Source organism: Anopheles arabiensis, chromosome 2 (genome assembly GCF_016920715.1).
Source record: "Anopheles arabiensis isolate DONGOLA chromosome 2, AaraD3, whole genome shotgun sequence".
Classification (NCBI taxonomy): Eukaryota; Metazoa; Arthropoda; class Insecta; order Diptera; family Culicidae; genus Anopheles; species Anopheles arabiensis.
The window spans coordinates 1,903,443-1,924,674 of NC_053517.1; the positions used below are offsets into that span (position 1 = coordinate 1,903,443).

The 21,232-nt window shown below is 49.2% G+C and overlaps 1 protein-coding gene across 1 annotated transcript; it reads left to right on the plus strand.

Annotated features, from left to right (window-relative positions):
- Positions 1-16,325: 16,325 nt before the first annotated feature.
- LOC120893833 (trypsin-like) lies at positions 16,326-17,732 on the plus strand. The gene is made up of 4 exons (XM_040295969.1): positions 16,326-16,540; positions 16,642-16,895; positions 16,968-17,299; positions 17,381-17,732. Exons 1-4 carry the CDS (start codon positions 16,465-16,467, stop codon positions 17,571-17,573), a joined length of 855 nt encoding a protein of 284 aa, XP_040151903.1. The 5' UTR covers positions 16,326-16,464; the 3' UTR covers positions 17,574-17,732.
- Positions 17,733-21,232: the final 3,500 nt, after the last annotated feature.

Here is a 21,232-nt window from a genome sequence, read left to right on the forward strand (position 1 = left end):
CTCTCGCCAGCACGACCAGCTGCGACCACCCTCCTCCATCGCTGGCAGTGGGGCAGTGGCGGGCACATGGAAATTAGCGGAGAAATAAAATAAACGTGCGGTTCATTAATTTTTGAATGTTGTGTTATAATTTAATGCTTAACAGGTAATCGGCACGGCACTGGGGGAGTGGATGAATTTCAGTCAGCTCTCGAGATTGGAGGGTTTTTTTGTTCCTATCTCTCTCTCTCTCTCTCTCTCAACTTTCCTCATTTTTCCCTAACAGAGAGAGAAAGAGAGAGAGAGAGAGAGCGTGGGTTTGCGTTCGCGGGGTCAGAATTTATCTGTTGATTTTATTCAAACCTTAATCGGTACGCTCGGAAGGATAACAATGGATGGCACAGAACTGTGTTGCAGCCGGAAATAAAAACGGGGTGAACCAGAACAAACAAGTTTTTTGAAACTTTTTTTTCCTTTTTTTGCTCAAAAAAGCTATCAACAGTTCAACAGTGACAGGTCGTTAGGGTGAACGAAGAAGGCAGCCACAAAAAAAAAAAAAAAACAATAAGAGACTACAGCTGCGACCCGCATACAGGACGCGTAGAGAATGAATGAAGAGATTTAGCCAGACATTCGGCCACTTGAGGAGATTTACTTTGATTGACCAGAACAGGAACCGGGGTCTGCCCTTGTGGATGGGGCAGTAAAACATGACCACCGCCGAACAGGACGAACCGGGCGCCGTTCAGCTGACGGATGCGTTCAAGAATGAGCACTTCCTTCCTATGGCGCTGTTGGTCCGCACAATGAGTTCAAATTTCGCTTCCCACGCTTGGAGTTTGAGTGTCGCTGGGCATAAAAAATCCAACCCCCCAATCCACCCCATCCCCATTTCACGGTGTACTTAAACCCAACGGCCGACGGTTGGGAAAGGACATTTCGGGACGCAATTGAGCATGCTGTCGAGTTCGTGCTCGAGTGTGTGTGTGTGTGTGTGTGTGTCCTGGGCTGCGGAGGACGAAACCGTACCGGGACGATGTTATGTTGTGTAACAAAATGTGAAGAGTGCTCAGTTAATGGTGCTTCTCGGAAAGCTGAACATAGATTAATGATAAGCTTCTCTTGTAAGTGGAGAGTGTTGTGAGGGCATTTTTGTTTGTTTGTGTGTGTTTTTGTTGTTACCTACCGTACTATTTATTGCACGTCATCTCAAACGTGATAAAGTCAAAATTAAGATTTTGAACCACACTCGTCCGGTGAGGTTGTTTCCTTTTCTGTTTGTCATCATTTTTCGGGGCAATTCGAATCCATTTCTGGCTCCGTAGAAATGGTGAAGAAAGTGATTCCTTTTTTTGCCTCTTTCGAGTAATAATGTTACCCTCCAGTTTACAAGCGATTGCTAATTGAATGCGATAAGAGGGCAGAGCGCGTGGTGCAATGCAATCACCTTACAGATTATACTATTTTCATCTTTTCCATCGGCACTAACCGAGTTGGCTCACCCGCTCACTATCAGACGAACGAATGGGATGGGGAAAAAGCAGCAATTGAATCCTTTTTTGCAGTGGCAGGGAGAGTGGGGCCTTGCTGCCCAATCATGCGTAGAAAAAAAAGGGTCCTTCTCGAACACTTCTGCACACTGTTTACTGTTTTTACCGCACAAATTATCGAAGCTTTTGGGCGTCCACTTGGCGTCCTCACCGCTGAAATGTTCCGCCGTTCCGGAACCTGTTTGTGGTTCTTTTCTTTCCTCCTCTGCTTCTTTTTCTTCTTCTTCTCATTTTCGAATAACGGGTTCGAATTTAATCTTCCTGAGACTGTGGCCACCATGATGAAGAGCCGCGGTGCTGGTGGTGAAAATACCCTTCACAGAGGCAGTAATGAGCATCCTTTCCATCCCGGGGAGGCAACTGCCGCTTGTCGGGGTGATATTATTTCCCCTTATCAGCAGAGCACCCTGCTTTTCATCTTGGCACAAAAATTTACCCCAACCGAAAGGGCAAACCCGGTTTCACTCTCCCGTTCCCGTTAGATTGCGGGAAATGAAGAGGGAAAGCGGGAAAACATCTTCGACAAGAATGATACGAAAAAACGCACCAACTGAAACTCTAGAATGGAACATTTTTTGTATTCCCTGATCGGATTGAAAGCAGAAGAAAATTGGGCCTGACTGCTGCGGCCATTGGAAAATGGGAGAAGGAAGGGAAACACTGCACTGCAACAACTACTCACTGGTTACTACGATCAAATGCTCTCAAATGAAGATATCATTTTCATCTTCCGTTCGTTCCCTTTTCGCATTTGCCGCCCTTTGCTGATGATGGAAATATTTTTGCATCAGGCGATTTTTGCGTTTTATTTTCGTCTGTTTTGCTATCTTTGAAATTTGATCAAGATGCGTACTTGCGAACGGTTGGGCTGGTCTTCGCACGATTGCTGCCTGGTGTTGTTGATGCCGTTATTGTTGCAGAGAGCTGAGTGGAGATAAAGTTTTCTATTTCATTTTTTAATTCGTTTTCACGCCTCCGTCTATTGGGAGGGAGCTTTGGGAAGGGGTGGGAAAAGGGGACCACTTTTCGCTCTTTTTTGTATATTTTTTTTCATTCCGCTTAATTCAATATTTGCAAATCATGAAAAAACGGTTTTGACAGTAAGCAGATTTGTGAAGCCCGGTTGAACCGCTCTCTTTGCTGTCGATGGAACTTTACTGTCGTAATGGAAAGCAGATGCACATCGCTATTTTTGCACACATTAATCACGCATTACGCGCGTCGAAGTGCACAAACACAGTGGAGAAACATAAAAGAGACATTAAATTCGCTATTTAAAACACTACCACGAACTAGCAGCTCCCGGAGGGCTTTTGGCGCTGAAGTTGGTGGCGAGCACTTAAAACTTTAATACATTTTCGTACTTTTAAGGTTACTTTTTACTGTTTTTCTTATGTTCTTAGTTTTGTGTTGAGAGGAAATTGTTTATGTTTTTTTGTTAGTAGAGTTTTAAGAGATCGTAAAATATTATTGGTGCATATGCATGTGCAAAGGTGCATTTTCAATTAGCCCAGTTGCAGTTGGTTGATTAAAACATTGCCAGCTAGTTGCCACTTGCACAGCGGGGCCAAACTGGGGCCCAAACCGGCATACCGGAGTAAAAGTTTGCCCAGTGGTACTTCAATTGTTTCCTGCAGCTCTCGTCGTGTGGTTGCTGCACCCATTTGCTTGCAAATTTAACCAATAAATGCAAAAAAGGGTCCCCATTCCATAAAGGGCCCCACCCTACTCTTAAACAATGGCACAATTCGCGGGCCACTTTTCGAATGTGCCCGTCAAATACGTTTGTCAGATTTAGAAGCCGCTTGGCCGCTAATTAAGAAATAAATTAAAATTTTAAATTACTCCTGCTCGCGGCACTCCCCTCCCCGGCAAGACCACGAGCCCGCCGGGTAAACCGGAAACGAAATGGCATAAAACTTGTCCTTGGCATCAACCCGCCGGCTGGCCATTCTTCTGCCACTGACGCACGGTTCGGGCGGCGAAAGCGGGCATGGAGGGAGCGTTGGAGCGCACTTTTGTGTTGTTTGACATTCCATTATGATTATGGTAATGGGGTTGTTTATCCTTGTTCGCTTTGCGGCTTTGCAGGCGGAAGGGCGCCGCTGCACACATTCCGTTGCCGGCCAGGAAGCACCCGCAGCGACGGCATCCGCTGGGGTCGGGTCGGGGCTGAATCCGTCCTTTTGGGGTGGTGGTGCGGATGCGCCTTTCAAGAACCTACAGCGCACAGCACAGTGATCATGTTTCGAGACAATTCTCTTCAGCAGCTGGTGTGTTGTGTTTGTGGGGAAAAAAGGAAAAGAAAACTATCAATAAAGCGGCCGTAGCGGCTGTGCGCTGTGCTTTCGGCATTAATTAATCTCCTAAGGAGGGGACAAAGAAATGGCCAAAAACAGAGCTGCCAGTAGTTCGGGCAGTTCGGGAAAGTTGATTCCCGAAAATTGACCATTGACAGGTTCGAAACCCTTTCGCTGCCCTTAACTTTCGGACACATCCAGTGGGAGGGTAAGCGACTTCAATTTGCTTATTTCGTGAAACGTCAAACTCTGTTCGACCTCGGTACCGGCTAACCAAGCGGTCAATATGGCGCATTTCGCCTTAAATAGTTTTTAGTTTTCCTTCCATTGAATTTCCAGTTGACGGAACACGGCAGTCAGAAGAAGCCTTTGGTACTTTGGTTCCACATTTCCTGATTGCAAAACTTGATTACACGGTCTAAATATAGCGATTAAGCAAAATGCTCTGAATAGTTGGCTTGCTCTGGTTGTTGACTACACAGTGCACACTTTCTTTTGATGCAAGAAATGCACAAATTCCGCGGACGATTATTTTGAAAAGACTTCCTTCTGAATTGAAGATTGTTTGCAACTAGCGACTCGAAATGGAAAACATTTTTCCCAACCCCTGCCAGTCTGCCGGCTGAACGGAGCGAGATGTGGGGTTCACTACATTTTTAATTATTTTCCCGTCTGCTTGGCAAAAGATGTTGAGAGGAAAAGCATAAATTCCACACAGCCAAAACACAACAACTAAACCAAAAAGCACACACACAGACACACACACACACAGTGAGCGGAAGGATTTGTCCGAGGGGAGCGTCTCATCCGCTTATCGGTTGGAGTGACGGACGCGGCGTTTGCGTTTGGTTCCGTGCCTGGCCGGAGAAATTGCTCCTGTCATCCCGAGCCGCTGAAAGAGATGTGCCGGAAGAGAGATCCAAAAACAGCAAGCAGCTGTGTCGAGGGTGTGTGTGCATGTTTTGTGCATTATGCAGGCGGAAGAAGCATCGATTATGAAGTTCACACGAAGGCTCATAAATTCCCGAGCCCCGTGGTCCGGTGCTCCGCCGGGGGAAAAATGCATTCCTTGATCGCCTAGCTCGTGCTCGTTTCGAGATTAAGTGGAGAGAGTCTGGCCAGACCTGGTGAAACACACGACGTCTGAAAACGATCAATGAGAACCCTCCACTCGTGCGGGAAGCAAGGGAGAGACAATCCGGAAGGTGGAGCTTTACACGCTCGACGGGGACGGTTTCACACTCACCATCACTTTCACACCCAGAGCGGGCTGTGGTTGTGGCCACACGGTTTAACCAAGGTGTTAGGACACGGAAGAAGTCCCTGGGGCTGCACAGGTCGATGTGTGTGTGTGTGTGTGAGATGTGATCTATAGTTTCAATTAATTTTCCGACAAAATGATAAAGAGCCACTTCGATGTGTGTGGGAGAGTGTAGAGCCACACTACTGCTCAATTGATTTTGACTAAGTGCTTTTAATGGTGTGAAACCGTCGCTCGCTTGCCAATTCTTTGCAGTGACCATTCGCTCAAAAGCACCCAAAAGGGCATAAGAAGAAGCAGCAGCGAAAAGGGCAAAGCGATGGCAGGCGTCCCCCACAACCTTTTCCCTGGTGCGGGGTGCGGTCAAATATGTCGAACCTGTGGATAAAGTTTAAGTATTAATAACGACACATATTCCGTTTCCGGGGAGCGGTTCGTTCGATTTTCACGTTCGCCTTTCGGAAGCAGCTGCTGCTACGAAACGATTATAAAATGAGCTTCCTTTGCTCTCACTCGGTCCATGGCAAGATTGAGGTGGAAATTTATCGTCTCTGGCGCTGGCAGCCGATAAAAAAAAGTGGACCGACGAAAATGGATGCCTTAATAACGAACCGTACCGAACAGGTTTTGGAAAGGTTTGGTCAGCTTTAGCGTCATCGAAAATGTTTAAAATGAAATTGGTGTTGTGCACTCTTTAAAATATCACTTATTGTATGTAAACTCTGCTGGTGTGCTTTGCTGTTCTGCGTGGGAAATGTAATTTAAATTACCATCAAAATTACCAACCGCCCGGCTGGCTGTTCGGTGCCATTTTGCTGCCGTCGTCACTTCGACAACAAAGAGCACAACAATTATCACGAACCGCTTGACCACACTTGTATCCCGTCCTACGCACTTGACGCACAATGTTGCGCGGATGCATCAAAAGGACACGCCGGTTCATATGCACTCAATTGTTGTACGACCGACCGTTGTTCGCAGTGCCATCGCAGCCCTTTCCATCGGAGTAGGCTGTGCATTTTCACTCTGCGTACACGTACACTGCTGTCGGCGAGGGTGATAAGCTGCACAAAACGGAGGCGCAATTTTACAATCGCCAACAGTGTAAACGCATCTCTCCATCGCGTGTAGCAAAACAGCGGCGCGAAACCGTTCAGCGAACGCGCTAAGTGGCGTTCGATCACACAACAAAAGCCTCCTCCGGGTGGCGGCAATGTGGGCGCGCCTGCGGAAAAGCATTCCCATACGCGCTTGCTGATTAAATTGAACTGGAAATTGCGAAATGCGTGTGTGTCCTATTGACGTGCTGGTGCTGGTTTTTCCACATTGTTTTTTTGCCTCGCTCATTTTAGTTCCTGCTTTGATTGGTCAAAACGTGTTGGCTTGTCGGAGGAGATATTTCTACGCTGCATTTTTTCGCGCTTTTTCTTCCCCGTTCTTCGTGTGCCGTGCCGATCGTGGGGTGAATGCTGTGAAGCGTTACTGGAAATTTGCATTTTATGCTGCGCGTTTAATTAATTCCATTCACCAGCATGTGTTTTCTTGTGTGCGCCATTTCTCGGTGCAGCTCTCTGTTTGCCTTACTCCCTGTCTCACTTGTCTCCGATTTTCCCGCTCAGCCTTCACGGTATAAAGCTATGAATGAAAATAACGATTTCATTAAAACCCAAAATGAGCGTTTTTCGTGCCGCAAAATCGAGTAATGGCCGCAAAAGTTGTGAATAAAGTAAGGGCAATTTAACATTCCACTCGCCGAAAACAGGAGAAGAAGGGTATGATTCCTTTTTACGTGCGCTTGTGTGTGTATGTGATTGCATTCGTAGGATAATCGATGATTGAACTTTGCGAAACGCTCGAAACTGGAAGCGCAATTTAAAGCGCACCACGCGACACGGACCATTTCGCTCGGTGCGGATTTTCAATTGATGAGCAAATGGAGTTTGTTTTTTCCTGCTGCTACTGCGTATTTGGTACGAAGAAAATTGGGAAATCAATTTCCTGCACACAGAAAGCAGGGCTTTTATTAAGCCGGATATATATAACTTTATGCCGATGTGTGTGCGTGTGCTGTTTGTTTCACTGTACCGTTGCGCGTTGTGTTGCGTTGCGTTGCGTTGCGTTGATGTTCAATCCGGATACATAATTCCGGTTTAAGATTCAACCAATATCTTTCCCCCAGCACCGGATGCCACAGGTCAATTAAAGGATAAATGATATGCTTTTCCAATCATCCTCACATTATACTCGCACGTGGTCAACACACGGTAGCGCCGTGGCGATTCGCGATCAAACAAACGGAGCGAGCACCGCAGGAATGAGTGTGTGTGCGGTTGCGTATGTCCTTGCTGGCAAGCGGAAGAAGAGAGAGAGAGAGAGAGTGTGTGGAAAAAAGCACACACACACGTGACCACACACTTCCCCAGAACACGAGAACTAATTTCGTATTCACTGTACAAGTTGACATAATAAATAGGAAGGATTTTCTTTTGATGCATACGAGTGTGGTGGAAGACAGCTGGAAAGGAAAGTGAAGGGCCACTCGCACAAGCTCGGCCGGCAACGTGGGGCAAAATGGCGAGGCATTCATCTAGATTTTGCCCCAAAACCCCCGCTCCCTTCCCCAGTGGGAATATTTTTCTTTTATACGTTTGGAAAAAGCGCTCAACGACGACGACGACGACGACGACGACGACGACGTGCCAGAATGGTCATATATTTACTCGAACTTCCGGCATAATTTTTTCCCCGTCCTTTGATTCCTTCCATTGCCTTGCATTGGCGGTGGTGTACAGCATCAAGAAATTGTGCGAATCGTTGTTAGATCGGTGCAGGAACAGCTTTTTCAGCACCCCTCGGCTTCTAGGAAACTCGATTTTGCCTAGAACCTTTCGCAAAAGAAAAAAAACAGAAGAAAAACCAGGGCTTGAGAACACCGGGGACTGGCACTGATCAGGTGATACGAATTTCCCCCGCTTCACGCGCCTTCCTTCCTTTCCGTCGCTGTAACCGCGCCACCGACACCGGAGCGTAAGATATTCAATTTCCAACCCCTTTTTTCCAACCCACCAGCAACCCGAAATGAGTCCATTTTCCATGCAGAAAGTTTTAGTTTTTCCACTCTCCTTCTCTCTCTTTCTCTATCTCTCTCTCTCTCTCCCTCGCCACCCTTTGCTGGTGCACTGGAGCACAGGCCCTTCGTGTGTTTGTGTGCCTTTTTTGCGTTCGGCGCTTGGACAATACTCGCAAACCGTCGAGTCCGGACGCAAAATCGACTCTCCCTTCCTCCCTCCCCCATCTTCCTCCCTTTCCAACCCGCTCGATCCGTGGGGAGTTTGGTGGGGAGCAAAGTTTTTAATGGCTGGTGAAATGCGAATATATTGCAGCACCTCATGGCTCATTTGGTATTCGGTGGCCATCGGTGATTGCGCGCCGGAATAGAATATGCCCCGGATCCTTCTTATCCAACACACGGGTTTGCTTTTCAAAAGCGGTGTTCCAGAAGAGGGGGAAGGGGGGTTTTTTTTGAACAAAATTTATCGAATAATCGACACCGGTCCGGATCGATTGCTTGTGGGGAGGAGGGGGTGGGAGGAGGGCCAAGTACCACCGAAGCAATTGGAAACAAAGTGCGGAACAAAAGGCCGGGCTTTCGATGGGAGTTTCCCTTCCTACGAGAGGGAAAGAGACTTAATCTAGCAATTTATTGAACACTTCCTCATCGTGTGCCTTTTTTCGTTGTTTTGGTTCGTCGTCACACCGGCCTGTACAATTGTGCTTCAGTGTGTGAGATTGAGAGTGCACGATAAGGTTAATAAATCCACAGCACTTAACTGATTACTACCGATTAGACCTACACACAGCCCAGTGACGTGCACTGCTGCTGCTGCCGCTGCTGCAATTGGCCGTAAGTGAACAACTTAAGATGCAAAACCATGACCCAGACGCAACGTTGCATCGCTACAACAGCCCAGACAGCGAGAGCGACAGAGACAGAGAGAGAGAGAAGGCTAAAAAGGGAAGAATAGAGAGTGAGGAAAAAAAGGATCACAAAAATGGTACAACACATGTACATGGGCAGTACATGAAGCAGGATTTAAGATTTTATTTACTGCTGTACAAGAGGCATCCCTCGGAGCGGGATCAGCTAACATGAGGGCCATGAGCGGTCGTACGCGTTAAATGGCCACTGCAGAGCCCGAAGCCTAATCCCCATTTATCATGATTATCAATTTCATACTTGTGCACCGGCAAACTACCAACCCTGTACCACACCCACCCGACCGACGATGGGAGTGGTGTGAAAAGCTTTCCAGTGCAAAAACAACCTCATGGTATGGTGGTGGTGGTGGTGGTTGAGAAGCTTTACCAAGGCTAATGGCGCGGTTTTGTGTGTTTGAGCCTTTTGGTTTACAGCGACTGGCCGCCTCTTGGAGCGTCACTGTGGCTGTGCAGTGTTGGGGTAAAGGGCTGGCACACCTGGCTATGAACGATTGCCCTCTGCTTCCCTCCCGCTACCCCTAAAAAGATCGCTGTTAATAAACGGTCCATTGGGGCAAGTGGGATTTAAGCGCAGACTAGAAAAGCGGTATTTAAAAAATAACCAAAACAGCAGGTCGCAGCTGCTGCAGTGCAATGAACGCCGGAGTGCCCGGTACGATGCCATTATGCGTCCTCTTAAGGAATGAAGATTTTCCCTAAAAATACAACCTCGCAAAAAAAAAGAAAAAAAGAAACGACATTCTTTCGGTTGTGCGAGCGGAAAATCACTGACGTGCTGCGTATTGGGGCGTGCTAGCACGTGGCACATTTTGCGCTACCTCGCGGGCGCCCCGGGTGTACCGGGCGGGCACATCGGGCAAACCCATCGCACACGTTTGGCGTATTGTTTGGCAAACCACATGAAAGAACGCGAACGCGGACGGCGAACACGGGCATGGCAAGCACTTTTCTCTGTCCCGAAGCGACCGGTGGACGACACGTACGCGAACGGATGCACTAATTTAGTGCCACGGTTCAATGCTCACGTACGCGCGAGCGCATCATCAAACAGGTTCCTCATCTGTCCATGACCCTGACAAAGAGAGAGAGAGAAAGAGGGAAGAAGAGAGAGATAGAGAGAAGAGGAGAGAAAGAGATATCTCGTTGGGGTATGTTGTTGTTTGGATAGAAATTGAATTCTTTCGTCGTGCAGGGCAGGGAGTGCTGCTGGTGGTGGTGGTTGGAGATGAACCGAGCATGAAGGAGACAAAGTTTAGGATCAAAGGTACTCGCCCGGCCATAAATGCAATGTATGCGTTCGTATGCGAACGGGGTGGCACGAGTGGTTTAAGTTGTTGGAAATGTGTCCTAAACCCGCGCTCTGGAGGCACTGGACGCTCTGCACGCAGCGCATAACATGTGCAATGAAGCGGTGTGCGTGATCTATGTGATGTGCAATTAAAATTTTACCACACATGCATTACTGGCCTTATTCTTTGCTATGCTATCGCCGTGTTTCAGCTTTTCCACCGTGTTACCAGTTTTAGTTGATCGATTACAGGTCGGAGGGCTTACTGTCGCTTTGATGTGGCTTTGGCTAGAGGCGAACCCGTGAACCGTGGCTGGGTGTGTGTGTGTGGTTTCAAAATGATAATCAGGCTCACGGTTGACGATTCACGGTGTAATTGCGCTGAAAATATGCTAATGGTGTCTAATTTTCTGTTCGACATTCATCACACGCCCAAAAACACGTCGCTGCTGTGGGAAAATGCGAAGGAAATGGGGTGAATTTAACATTCATGAATGTAGTTTTGAGCGTACAAACGTAGTATCTCCTATTTTGAGCAAATCTTCCTAACAATCGCCTTATTTCTTCTATTACTTAAGCCTTGACTATCGTATTTAATGTTATTTTGTTCTACTTGAACGAAATCGTCACTTCCCGCTTGACGTTCATCGCTCGCTGGTTCTTCGCCTACTTGGATGTTATTTATACAGACACGAATTAAAGAACCTTTAGCTGTCACTGTCCCATCGAAAAGAAAAAAAAAAACACGAGATTAACTTCGCATTTCGGCACACTCTGTCTGGTTTGACTGTCCTGACGTGACTCACGATCGTAATGTGGCTCTGCCCGGATCGTTCCGGTGTTCTTCGCTGTCTGGTGTTGGAAGAATTTTCCCACCCTAAACAAGCGTCTAGTTCTCTCGTCACTCCCTCCACCCATCAGCACAACTTACGGTATGGTGTCTATTTATACCTTACTCTGTCTAATTTTTCGGAAAATGTCTCCCCGAAAATGCTCAATATTTATCACCGTAGCGACGCTGGAGCTGGGTGTGTGTGTGTGCTTGGGTGATGCTTGATTCAAACTCAAATAGATACACACACACACACATACCGATGGAGGGCTGTTTCACATCACGAATTCTCTTTCCGTGCACGTGCATTTCACCTGGCCGGAGACTTTTCTTCTCCTCTCCACTCTGCCCACTGCCCCTGTCTGATGATTCCGTCCAGCTCGAAAGCTTGTTTGCGAAGGGCATTAAAGAGAATTCATCACCATGTCGCAGCCAGAGCCATGCCTATGCCATTGCCCACAGTGTGCTCACATCCGCCCGAACCCTCTACGTCCCTCCACCTCTCCCCATCTGACTGATGATTTGCTCCGATGACGTATGGGCATCCGGATTGGTCGCAGTCGAGTTGGGACAGCAGAGAGAATCAAACCGAACCTTATGCCAACGACAGAATATGTGTGTGTGACCCTTCGCCCGTCCGTGCCATTTTCCCCGGATGGCTCTCGCTGCGGTGCGGAAGGGAATGGCAAGTTATGCGGTATGTGTGTGTGTGTGTATGTGCCTTTTGTGTCATCGTCATTGTTCGCCAGCTGCCATTCGGTGTGTGATGAGGATCCCCATAATGCCCGAAACTATCCGGAGCAGGCCGGGTCCCCGGGTTCGGCCTATATGATCTGGACGTGAAATTTTGGATACTGTTCCTGAAAATGTCATTTCCATGAATGTCCGTGTGCTACCGGATGGCTCGGACATTGGGATGGGTGGATGGTAGGGAGGGAGTGAGGTGAAGATGAGTCCATTCCGGGGACCGGTAATATGTCTGGACAGCACCATCTGACCCAGACGTTACCGGACGCTCTGGACATTCCGCAACAAACACAAACACCCACACACACACGCGATGTGGGCGTTGGAAGCGAAAATTTATGTTTAATTTTAAATCAATTTAATTCAATTAAACTTTTGTACGCCCGGCATGTTCGCCCGGCACCGGGTACAGCGATGGGACACACTCACACACACACACACTCATTGCCGCTGACACCTTCGGCCGGAAACAAATGGCAGAGAAGCGGTCCCAATTCCCGGACAATTACCAGCTCCATGTCATCCGGTCGTTCGCCTGCACCACCCGGTCGATGTGCGTTTGATGGAAACAATTTTCATTAGCGATCGTTTGACGATGACACGACGTACCGGAGAGTGGCCCCATTCCGGTACACGGCGGTCGGAGCGAGCGTGCGCTTCCGTGCGCGAATGGCTGCATCGTTCGGGGACGGTTGTGTGCATGCCGCAGCACATGTCGACAGGATGGCGCATTATTTATGGGAAAGTGTGTGTATGTTGTGTTTTTCCGACCACCGACGCTCGCACGGGTGGACAGTTTTGCTGCTGAGAGCTGCTGACAAAGCTATCTTTTCGCATTTGCCGGCTGTGTCCGGGCTTACTTTCCATTTGCAACACTTCAATCAAGCTAATTACGGCTAATGTTGCTTCCCCAGCTGGTGGACGCGTCGAATGGGAGGTGCAGATGATGTATGACGAGCTTGGGGGATAGGTTCCGACCGGATGAAATGCCAATTTTTCTCGTCCCTCGTGCAGACTGCTGGGGTCTGATGAGGGGGGGAATGCTAGTTTGCTGGTCCAGATATATTAATAAATTCCAGTCATCGACCTTGGCCACTGAGGGCTCGAAGCTTTTGGGCGTAGTGCAAGCGTTTTTCCTGGGCAAACACTCCAACAGCACGGGGCAACAGCACCATTTATTACTTTTGTTGACCAACCCGATGAGATCCAAGGGGGTTCATAATTCATCCACAAAATCTGGTCGTGGTGCAAAATTTCATCCCAACCAAATCGTCATCCAAAGCGTTTCTTTTTCCATCCCTCATTTGATAAATAGTAGCATCCTTAGTTACAACCTTTTTACGCTCCGGGGCAGCTTTCCCGGGGCACCCAGGTCTATGCTCGCTGCTCGAAGGAGCCGTGCCTGGGCAGGGATGGTTTCGTCACACTTACACCCGCTTCGAAGGAAGTGCAACGCACCAAGCGTAATTCCTTTCGCCCAGAAGAAACGATGCCCGCTTCACGCCCGCAGCCCTCGGCAAATGTGTAAACTGTGGCACTCTGGCGAAAGATGAAAGGATAAAGTCAGCAGGAAGTGGCGCACTAGCACTTTGGCACTGGGACTTTATTCTCCTCGCCTCGCCTCGGCTGCACTGTTTTGTGCCCGATCCCGACCGAACCGTGCAAGAAGTGGAGCTGTGTGCACTGCGTAAAGTGCTTTCTGCGTTTGAGCCACGGCTTCGGAACGTCGGAGCGCCAGCTTCGTGACTTGCATCCCATGGTGGATGGATACTGATGGCCGAAAGGACTTTTTAAGTTGTCCCTCTTTCTCTCTCCCGCCGGGTGTCGGGGTAATAAAAGGCTAACCGGATGGATGTTAAGATTTTCCTTCCCTTTCGATCCATCCCACAGTGACACAGCGCCCAACCGCCAGCAAGCCAACCCATCCATCCATCTAGCCTCGGAGAGGCTTGTCAACGCCGGTGGACGACACTGTGAGGTGATGATGGTGATGAGTGTCCGAGATGGGGGTTACAACACACCCCCGGTGGAAAGTTAATTTAAAACCACAGCGAGGAAAGCGGGCGAAGGACACGCTAATGCTCTTCTGGCGCTGCGTAGCGATGTTTTTGCCCGTTTGTTTGCAGTGTTTTGTTGTGTCACTCATTTTCCTGTTGTGTTGTGCCACTCCCCCAACTGGCCCACTGGTGGCATTGGTCTTTGGGCGAGGCGTGCAAACCCTTACCGCCAGCAGGGAGCACCGTTTTTCTGTGCACCTTTTTGCGTTCACTTTGACTTTGTGTGGTTGCTTTGGCCGCTTCTACGCATTACTTGAGACTAGGGCGAGATCATTGTACCGGAGGTTTTGTACCCCGTTTTTACAACGAACCTGTTACCGGGTTGAGCCTGTGGACAAAGAGATTAATGTGGCTAGTTGGCTTTTGTTGTTAGTGAATGGTGCAAAAGTTTGTGCATTGTTTGTGGAGCTTGTTTAGCGAGGCTCTAAAGTTGCTCAAAACAATCTAACCCCGTTCGTTTGTGCACGTGTTTTCCTATCAATGCAACAGCAAAGTGCTTTCCCGAAGGCGATAAATGGCCCCCATAACTCGGCAGCAGCATTCGCTGGAACATGTTTTCACCCTAATTCATGCATCATGTTATCGTGTTGTTACATTATTGCGATAACATGCTGTTGCAACGCACCAGGAAAGTGAGCATGTTGGCAAAGTTTATCGACCAATTAGACTTCAAACCGTTCACTTTGCATCCATCATATTGAGTGTGTGCTGTGAGGGTTTGGGTTTTTCTGAGCTAAAACAGCACGAAAGCGAAGGTTTACATCTATGCTTCAGCAGCTCCAGGAACAAGCTTCACGCACCAACCTGCACGTTAGCTTCGTAAGCGACTCCCATTAGTGTGGCTGTAACCAGACCGAGCAGCAATGAAAGAACCACAAGAAGAACAAGAAAATGATAGGGGGCTTGTTGATCCGGCCCCGTAGAGCTCGAAGCTGCACAGCTCCATTTGGCCAGGTTTCTAAGCGTTACGCGCGAGCTGATTGCTATCTCTGCCTAATTACCATCAATTTCCCGTAACGCATCTAGTTTCTTCATTAAAATTTTGCTCATTACTTCCTGCCGAGACCTCGAGGAATTGGAGTCGCGGCCCGCCAGTGTTTTGCGAATTGCGCTGGCTCGGATTGAGCGGGCTTAAGAAAGGCTTAGCGTTTTCCGGAGTTCAAACGAGCGCATATTTAGTGTACCGTACCTTGCACGTTCTGGTCTCCTGGGTTGGTGGCATGGTGGCAAGAGCGGTAACACGTCCCGGGGTTGCAGCAGCACCACCAGCGTACACGTTTGCTAATCCGTCGGTGTTTTTTCCCAGAAAAGTGTGTTTTCGTTCCTCCTTTCTACCGCTTTCTCTCTCTATCCACGCCACGACGCACCAGGGCAATGATGTAATTGAGTTTTAGAACCACTGCCGACTCCCTAATACCAACACTCTCCCCTCGCGGGCGAACGATTGGAGCGATGCAGTGAAACGACGAGCGAACGTTTCTAGGACCAACTTCATCCGTTCTTGTGATAAGCTAGTTGCAGCCGAAGCCGTGCATCGGGATGTGGTGTGTGTGTGTGTACATGCATGCCGGCGGAGCTCAGGGTAAAAGGTAAAAATATTGGAGCACAAAATTGCGCAATTATCTCATTACGGTGTAGTTGGCACTTTTTATCGACGGTCCAGGGCAGGCTGGTGGCTGCTGATTCGCATCTACTGCGGCGTGAAATTTAATTTCTAGTCGGTTCAGCCGACTCTACCGCAGGCAAACATCGGTGGTCTAGCGTAAAATGGGTCGGTTGGGCGTTTTTTTTTTTTCATTGCGAGGAACACTCCGGACGGTTGGAGTTGTGTTACAAAGTAATGCGAAGGGAGTAGATTTGTAGCCTTGTTTGTCCGGCTAGGAAATGGAAGTTTGCAGGCAGAGTGAAAGTAGTTCAAATAGCTCCGATAAGTGGGCACGGTTGCACTGAAACGGAAATTAGAGTGCTTATTTTTCGAATTATTCGTACGTGAGATTGTTAAAATAATGATTTGCTACACGCATTGCATAGCGTTAGGCGTTCGAGTTTGTTGAATCAATCTACACGCCTAAAAGTATGCAATAAGCCTGTCGGGCCTCGTTTTTGCCCCGAGACATTCAATTTTAATGTAAATAAAAGCGATGGACGTTAGGCTAATCTAAATCAACAACAACCATTAGACCATAATCTGTTACGGGTGAATCTCACTCGCGTATGCTTCTTCAACCCCTGTGACGACTTATTCGGACGCTCCATAAAGATAACTCGCTCTCGCTACACTGATAAACCACCGCGGATGCCAAATTTCTGCTCTGGACAACAACTAATCCACTGGTGCTGGTTTCGTGGCGGAGATTTAATTCTCGCCCAGCAGAGGACACGAGCGTCGCGGATAGTGTCATTTTCCAGCACGTCGACAGAGTTACGCTACTTCACGTACTTCGCAGCAGAATGCGATGCAGCGCCCGTGCTCTCCGAGTGGTGGTCGTGGCCATCTGTTGCACTGATTTAATTTTCGCTTATTTCGGTGAGTGAGTGAGTGAGCATGTCCCGGGTGCCGGAGGGAAGGGATGTGCACTCTTTACGAGTGTTTAACTTTCTCGTTAATCCCGTCCCCGACCGTTGCAGCGCACGCCGTGCCCCTAGAAGCTGTGGTTGCGAGAGTGCATCGTTTGCCGGCGGTTCGGTTGCTGCAGGTCAGAGCGAGCGACGACCCAAGGGCCGACCGAATCGTCGGTGGCAGTAAGACAACCATCGAGAGCGTTCCTTATCAGGTTTCGCTGCGGTATTTCAATAATCACATCTGCGGTGGATCCATCATATCTCACTCGTGGGTGCTGACGGCAGCACACTGTCTGGATTGGTATCCCAACAATGACGAAGTCAGTCGGACGCGCGACCAGAGAAAGCACGCGCCGTGTTGATGATGTTTCGTTTTTTTTTCATCCCACCAGATTACAGTGCGCACCGGGAGCACCAGCCAGTCGGCGGGCGGATCGCTGCATGCGGTGTTTTACTACCACCTTCACGAGCGCTACGACCCGAACGAGTTCCAGTGGGACGTGGCCACCGTTCGCGTCCGAACGCCCATGGGGTTGGGCGCGGGCAGAGCGCCCATTCCGCTGGCCACCTCGACCGAGTGGACCATTGGCGAGCGCATCTTGGTGACGGGCTGGGGCTATCTGACCGCCGCCGGGAAGGTCGACGATACCTTGCAGATGATCTTGCTGGACGCGGTACCGCAGGAGTCGTGCAACCGTACCTGGACCGGTTTCATCACGGCAGAGTGCGTGTGTAGTGCTGTCGCGATCTAATCGCGGTCGCATTCTTATCGACGATGCATCACTTCTTCTTCTGTCTTTTGCAGCATGCTCTGTGCCGGCGGGCCGGGCGTCGATGCGTGCGCTGGGGACAGTGGAGGACCGGCGGTGCAGGACGGCGTACAGTACGGGATCGTGTCGTGGGGTTCGATCGACTGTGGCAACGGACTGCCCGGGGTGTTCACCAACATTGCTCATCCGTCGGTTCGAAGTTTCATTCGCCGCACCACGATGCTGTAGCCGTTTTCGGGGAGGAGACAAGGTTGACAAGGTCGCAGTGTGCTGCAGACGGGAGATTAAGAAAAGCGGTTAATTAAGATAACGAACATCGGATGGCTGGGTGTCTGGGTGCAGAGTCTCGCAATCTCGCAATGAAATAAACACTAGCGAACACGAAAACCGTTTCATTAAATCAGTCGGGTTTGCGGGCGATGAAATGCAATAAGGCAACTCCACTGTTGCCAACAGACGTAGACACTCTACGCCATCCATTCCACCGTGCGCTGAGACATAAAAGAAAGTTCGTGGCTTCCGTTGCGTTACAATTATTCCTCAAAAGCTTTGCAAAATGGCAATTATTTAAAAGGTCAACCGGTGCCACCGGTGGGCGAACGCGGCGTGTTTTCAATGGCACTGTGTGCTTGTTTGAGTGTTTTTTTCCCCAATTTTCCAGCCTCGTTCGCTTCAATTTCATTAACGTACCCGCCCGTGTCCTTTGCCGTCCTTTACCTCTCAGCACTCAGGGCTGCGGGAAAATAGCAAATATCAAGTCAATTGCACACTTGTGCCGAAATTGGATTTATTCGTCACTCTCTTCCTCTCTCTCTCTCTCTCTCTCTCTCTCTCTCTCTCTCTGCTCACTTCGCCCAGGAAGCCTACGCCATTCCCTCAAATATTGCAAATCAGAGAGAGAGAGAAAAAAAAAGATTCAGCCGTAATTGGCGATAGTTTGTCGTTTAACGAAGCTTATCAGATTTGGAGACAATTTTATCGTGCGAAGCGCCCCCAAAGTCAAGCGACCGGCAAACGATTGCGCTGCAAAGGAATGATTTGTTTTATGCGTCTCGATTGTAGTAGTGAAAGTAGAAGCGGTAGACGCACTAGAATAGTTCCCATTACGTTAATTCAATTGAAGGGCACAAACACTTTGCTGGATTAGAGTGTTGCGACTGCAGCACAAAACAGCGAAACAGTGCGATACGATAGAGGGACACAATATTACGCCCCCGGGAGGGGCGTAGGGCGGGGTGCTGGGAAGGGCAGCGAGGTTCACCAAAGTGTGCACGTGTTAGTTTTGGCAAAATTTTAACACAAAAACCCCCGTCTCGCAAAATGGGGCCGTGACGAGCGCGTGACAAACAAAAACATCGTACCGCCCCGTCCTCCCATCGATCGTTTTCAATATTCAGCAACATCAACAACGCCCAACAATCGGATCAATATGGGGGGGGGGGGAGGATGAAGAGAGAACAAGGTGCAAACGGGAATCCTCCCATCGAACTAACCCCTCAGAGCTGGCAGTGGATGGAAGTCGTAGCCGTTCGGGGCCACTTCAGCAGTGAGTGCTGTCTTAACGACCCGTGAGATAAAACTGTGCCATTGCCTTCGCAGAGTGGGGGGAGAAGGGAGGTTGGGTGGGGAGGTAGGGTAAAATTGTGTCGAAATAAAAACATATACTCCGGATGCTTTTCCGCCCGCTTTCCAAGGGGAGGGGGGGGGGGCTGGCACGTTGACGCACAGTGTTACGGGGACGGGGACGGGGACGGAGGGGGAAAAAGCGATCACCGCCACCGACAGTGATGACAAACACTTGCAAAGGCACACGGGACACATGGAACATGGAGAGGTTCAGTAAAGGTATTTCAGTTTTTCCGCTTGGGTGTGGGTGGTTGTTGGGTTGTTGGGTGGAATGAAACTTTTCGCACAATTTTGGCGAGCAAAACAAATATGTTCGCATGCAGGACGAGGGATGGTGTTGTTTTTGTTGTTTTTGCTTCAGCTTCCTTTTTTATTGGGGCAAGAGGGGTGGCAGATCGTTCCAAGCAGGTTAGCAGTTCTCGGCTTCCTCCCTCCACACCCCCCCCCTCCTCCCAGGTGAGCGTGAGAATAGTGATGCACGAGCGAGGAGGAGGAGGGGGAAGTGTTTTGATCCTTCGGCATGACGATGACAAAGAACACGTGAACGGCATATGAATGGCCTGTGGGTGGGTGGGCCCGGGATAAGTGTGTCCTCCCACACGTCAGCCGAACGAGCGGCCACCCAAATGCCATCGAGTTTTATTTTACACATTTACGCTCGTTATGAAAATCGACTGTCATCGGGGTTCGGTTCCTGTTTTCGGTGAACGAACCAAGCTCGACTTGAAAGGATCGGTTCCGGCGACCAAGCGCCGTGCGCTGTTTGTGTGTGACATTGCTCCGTTGTTTGAGTGTGTCGTAATGGGCTTCGGGGAGCCCGAGGGGCGGAGATGAACGACCGTACCGATGTGCTTTGAAATGTAAATACTCCCTCAAACCTGTCGATTACGACGCCCGCCCGCACAGTTCGACGAAACTCGGGCATGATCCTTAGCGGAAGGTCGATTGAAATTGTATCCATTGAAAAACATGCTCGGAACAAACAACGGTCCCAGTTCGTTCCTTACCTCCGTATTGTTTGTTGCCGTACCATATGTCGCTACTTAGTGGCCGTGTCTGTGTGTGTGTGGCGCAGTTAAACCCGGATGCCGGGTCCGGGTGATTAGGACGGATTTGTTCGGCAAACGGACTGTTCCGCCCTTCGGAACGGGAAAGTCATCGATGAGTGTGACAAAACGCTGCCGAGACGATCAACTTAAGCTTCCGAAAAGGAGAAGTTGCTCTCCCCATATATCCCCCCAGTGCCCTCAAAAAGGCGGTCTGGAATAATTGCTTCCAGCATGTTGCCTGACGACAGAGAGAGCGAACAGATGACGATTGAAAGTTAGCTTATTCACAGGCGCGCCCCGCCGGTTTGACAGTGCTTCAATTCGGTATGGTTGTTTGGATCGATTTCAATTAGCAAAACACATCCGCCAGCCACAGCACCGCAACTTCTGGCCAGGTTGCTTGCCGGAGCTGCGGGAAACCGGGTCCCGCAACAAGCAAGCTGCAAGCAAAAGTTAGTTTGACGCTTTCCATGTAAATGCAGCCGCCCCAGCTCAAATGGGGGAAAACCTCTCGGTGAACTGCTTTCCAACTTTCCAGACACACTGACACCAGCGGCTAGAACAAGATCCGGCGTTGCTCGGCGTCTACCGAGCTGTACCGCGTTGGCAAGGGCAACGGCTCAGCTGCTCGGTTTGGTTTTATCCGTTGAGCAGGAGCTTTTTTTTTGAGCACGCTTTTTAAAGTAGTTTAGTACATTTCGATCCCAACATCCCTCGGTTGACTCGGTAGACTCGGTTGATTTCATGGCGCTACAGTGCAAGATAAACAGTGAACTTTGTCACGCCGAACCGCCACCAGCGTTGGCTTTTTGGGGTGGGAAGTTTCTACTTTCCCGGGCATGAGTGCCAACAGTGAATGGGGTGAAGCTTTTCCAAGCGTTTTCGTGAAATAAGATTGACGTGTTGGCACAACAGTTTAAGTCAAAATGCGAAAGATCAAGTGCTCACACCACAAAAAAACGGGAACTAAGAGCACGCTCGGTGTATTGGTTGCTGTAATTATTCATCTGTAGAAAGTGGAATTAAGAATTTCACCCGCACCCAGCATTGTAACACGGAAAGGTGTGGATATAGGAACAAAATTACTCCTTAGAACTGTGGAAATCTTCCATCAGAAATTATTCCCACATTCGCTCAGGTAAGGCGCACCGCAGTGCCCTGTGCCTCCACTGCTTAGCATAATTAAGAACCATTCTTTAAGCCAACGGACGC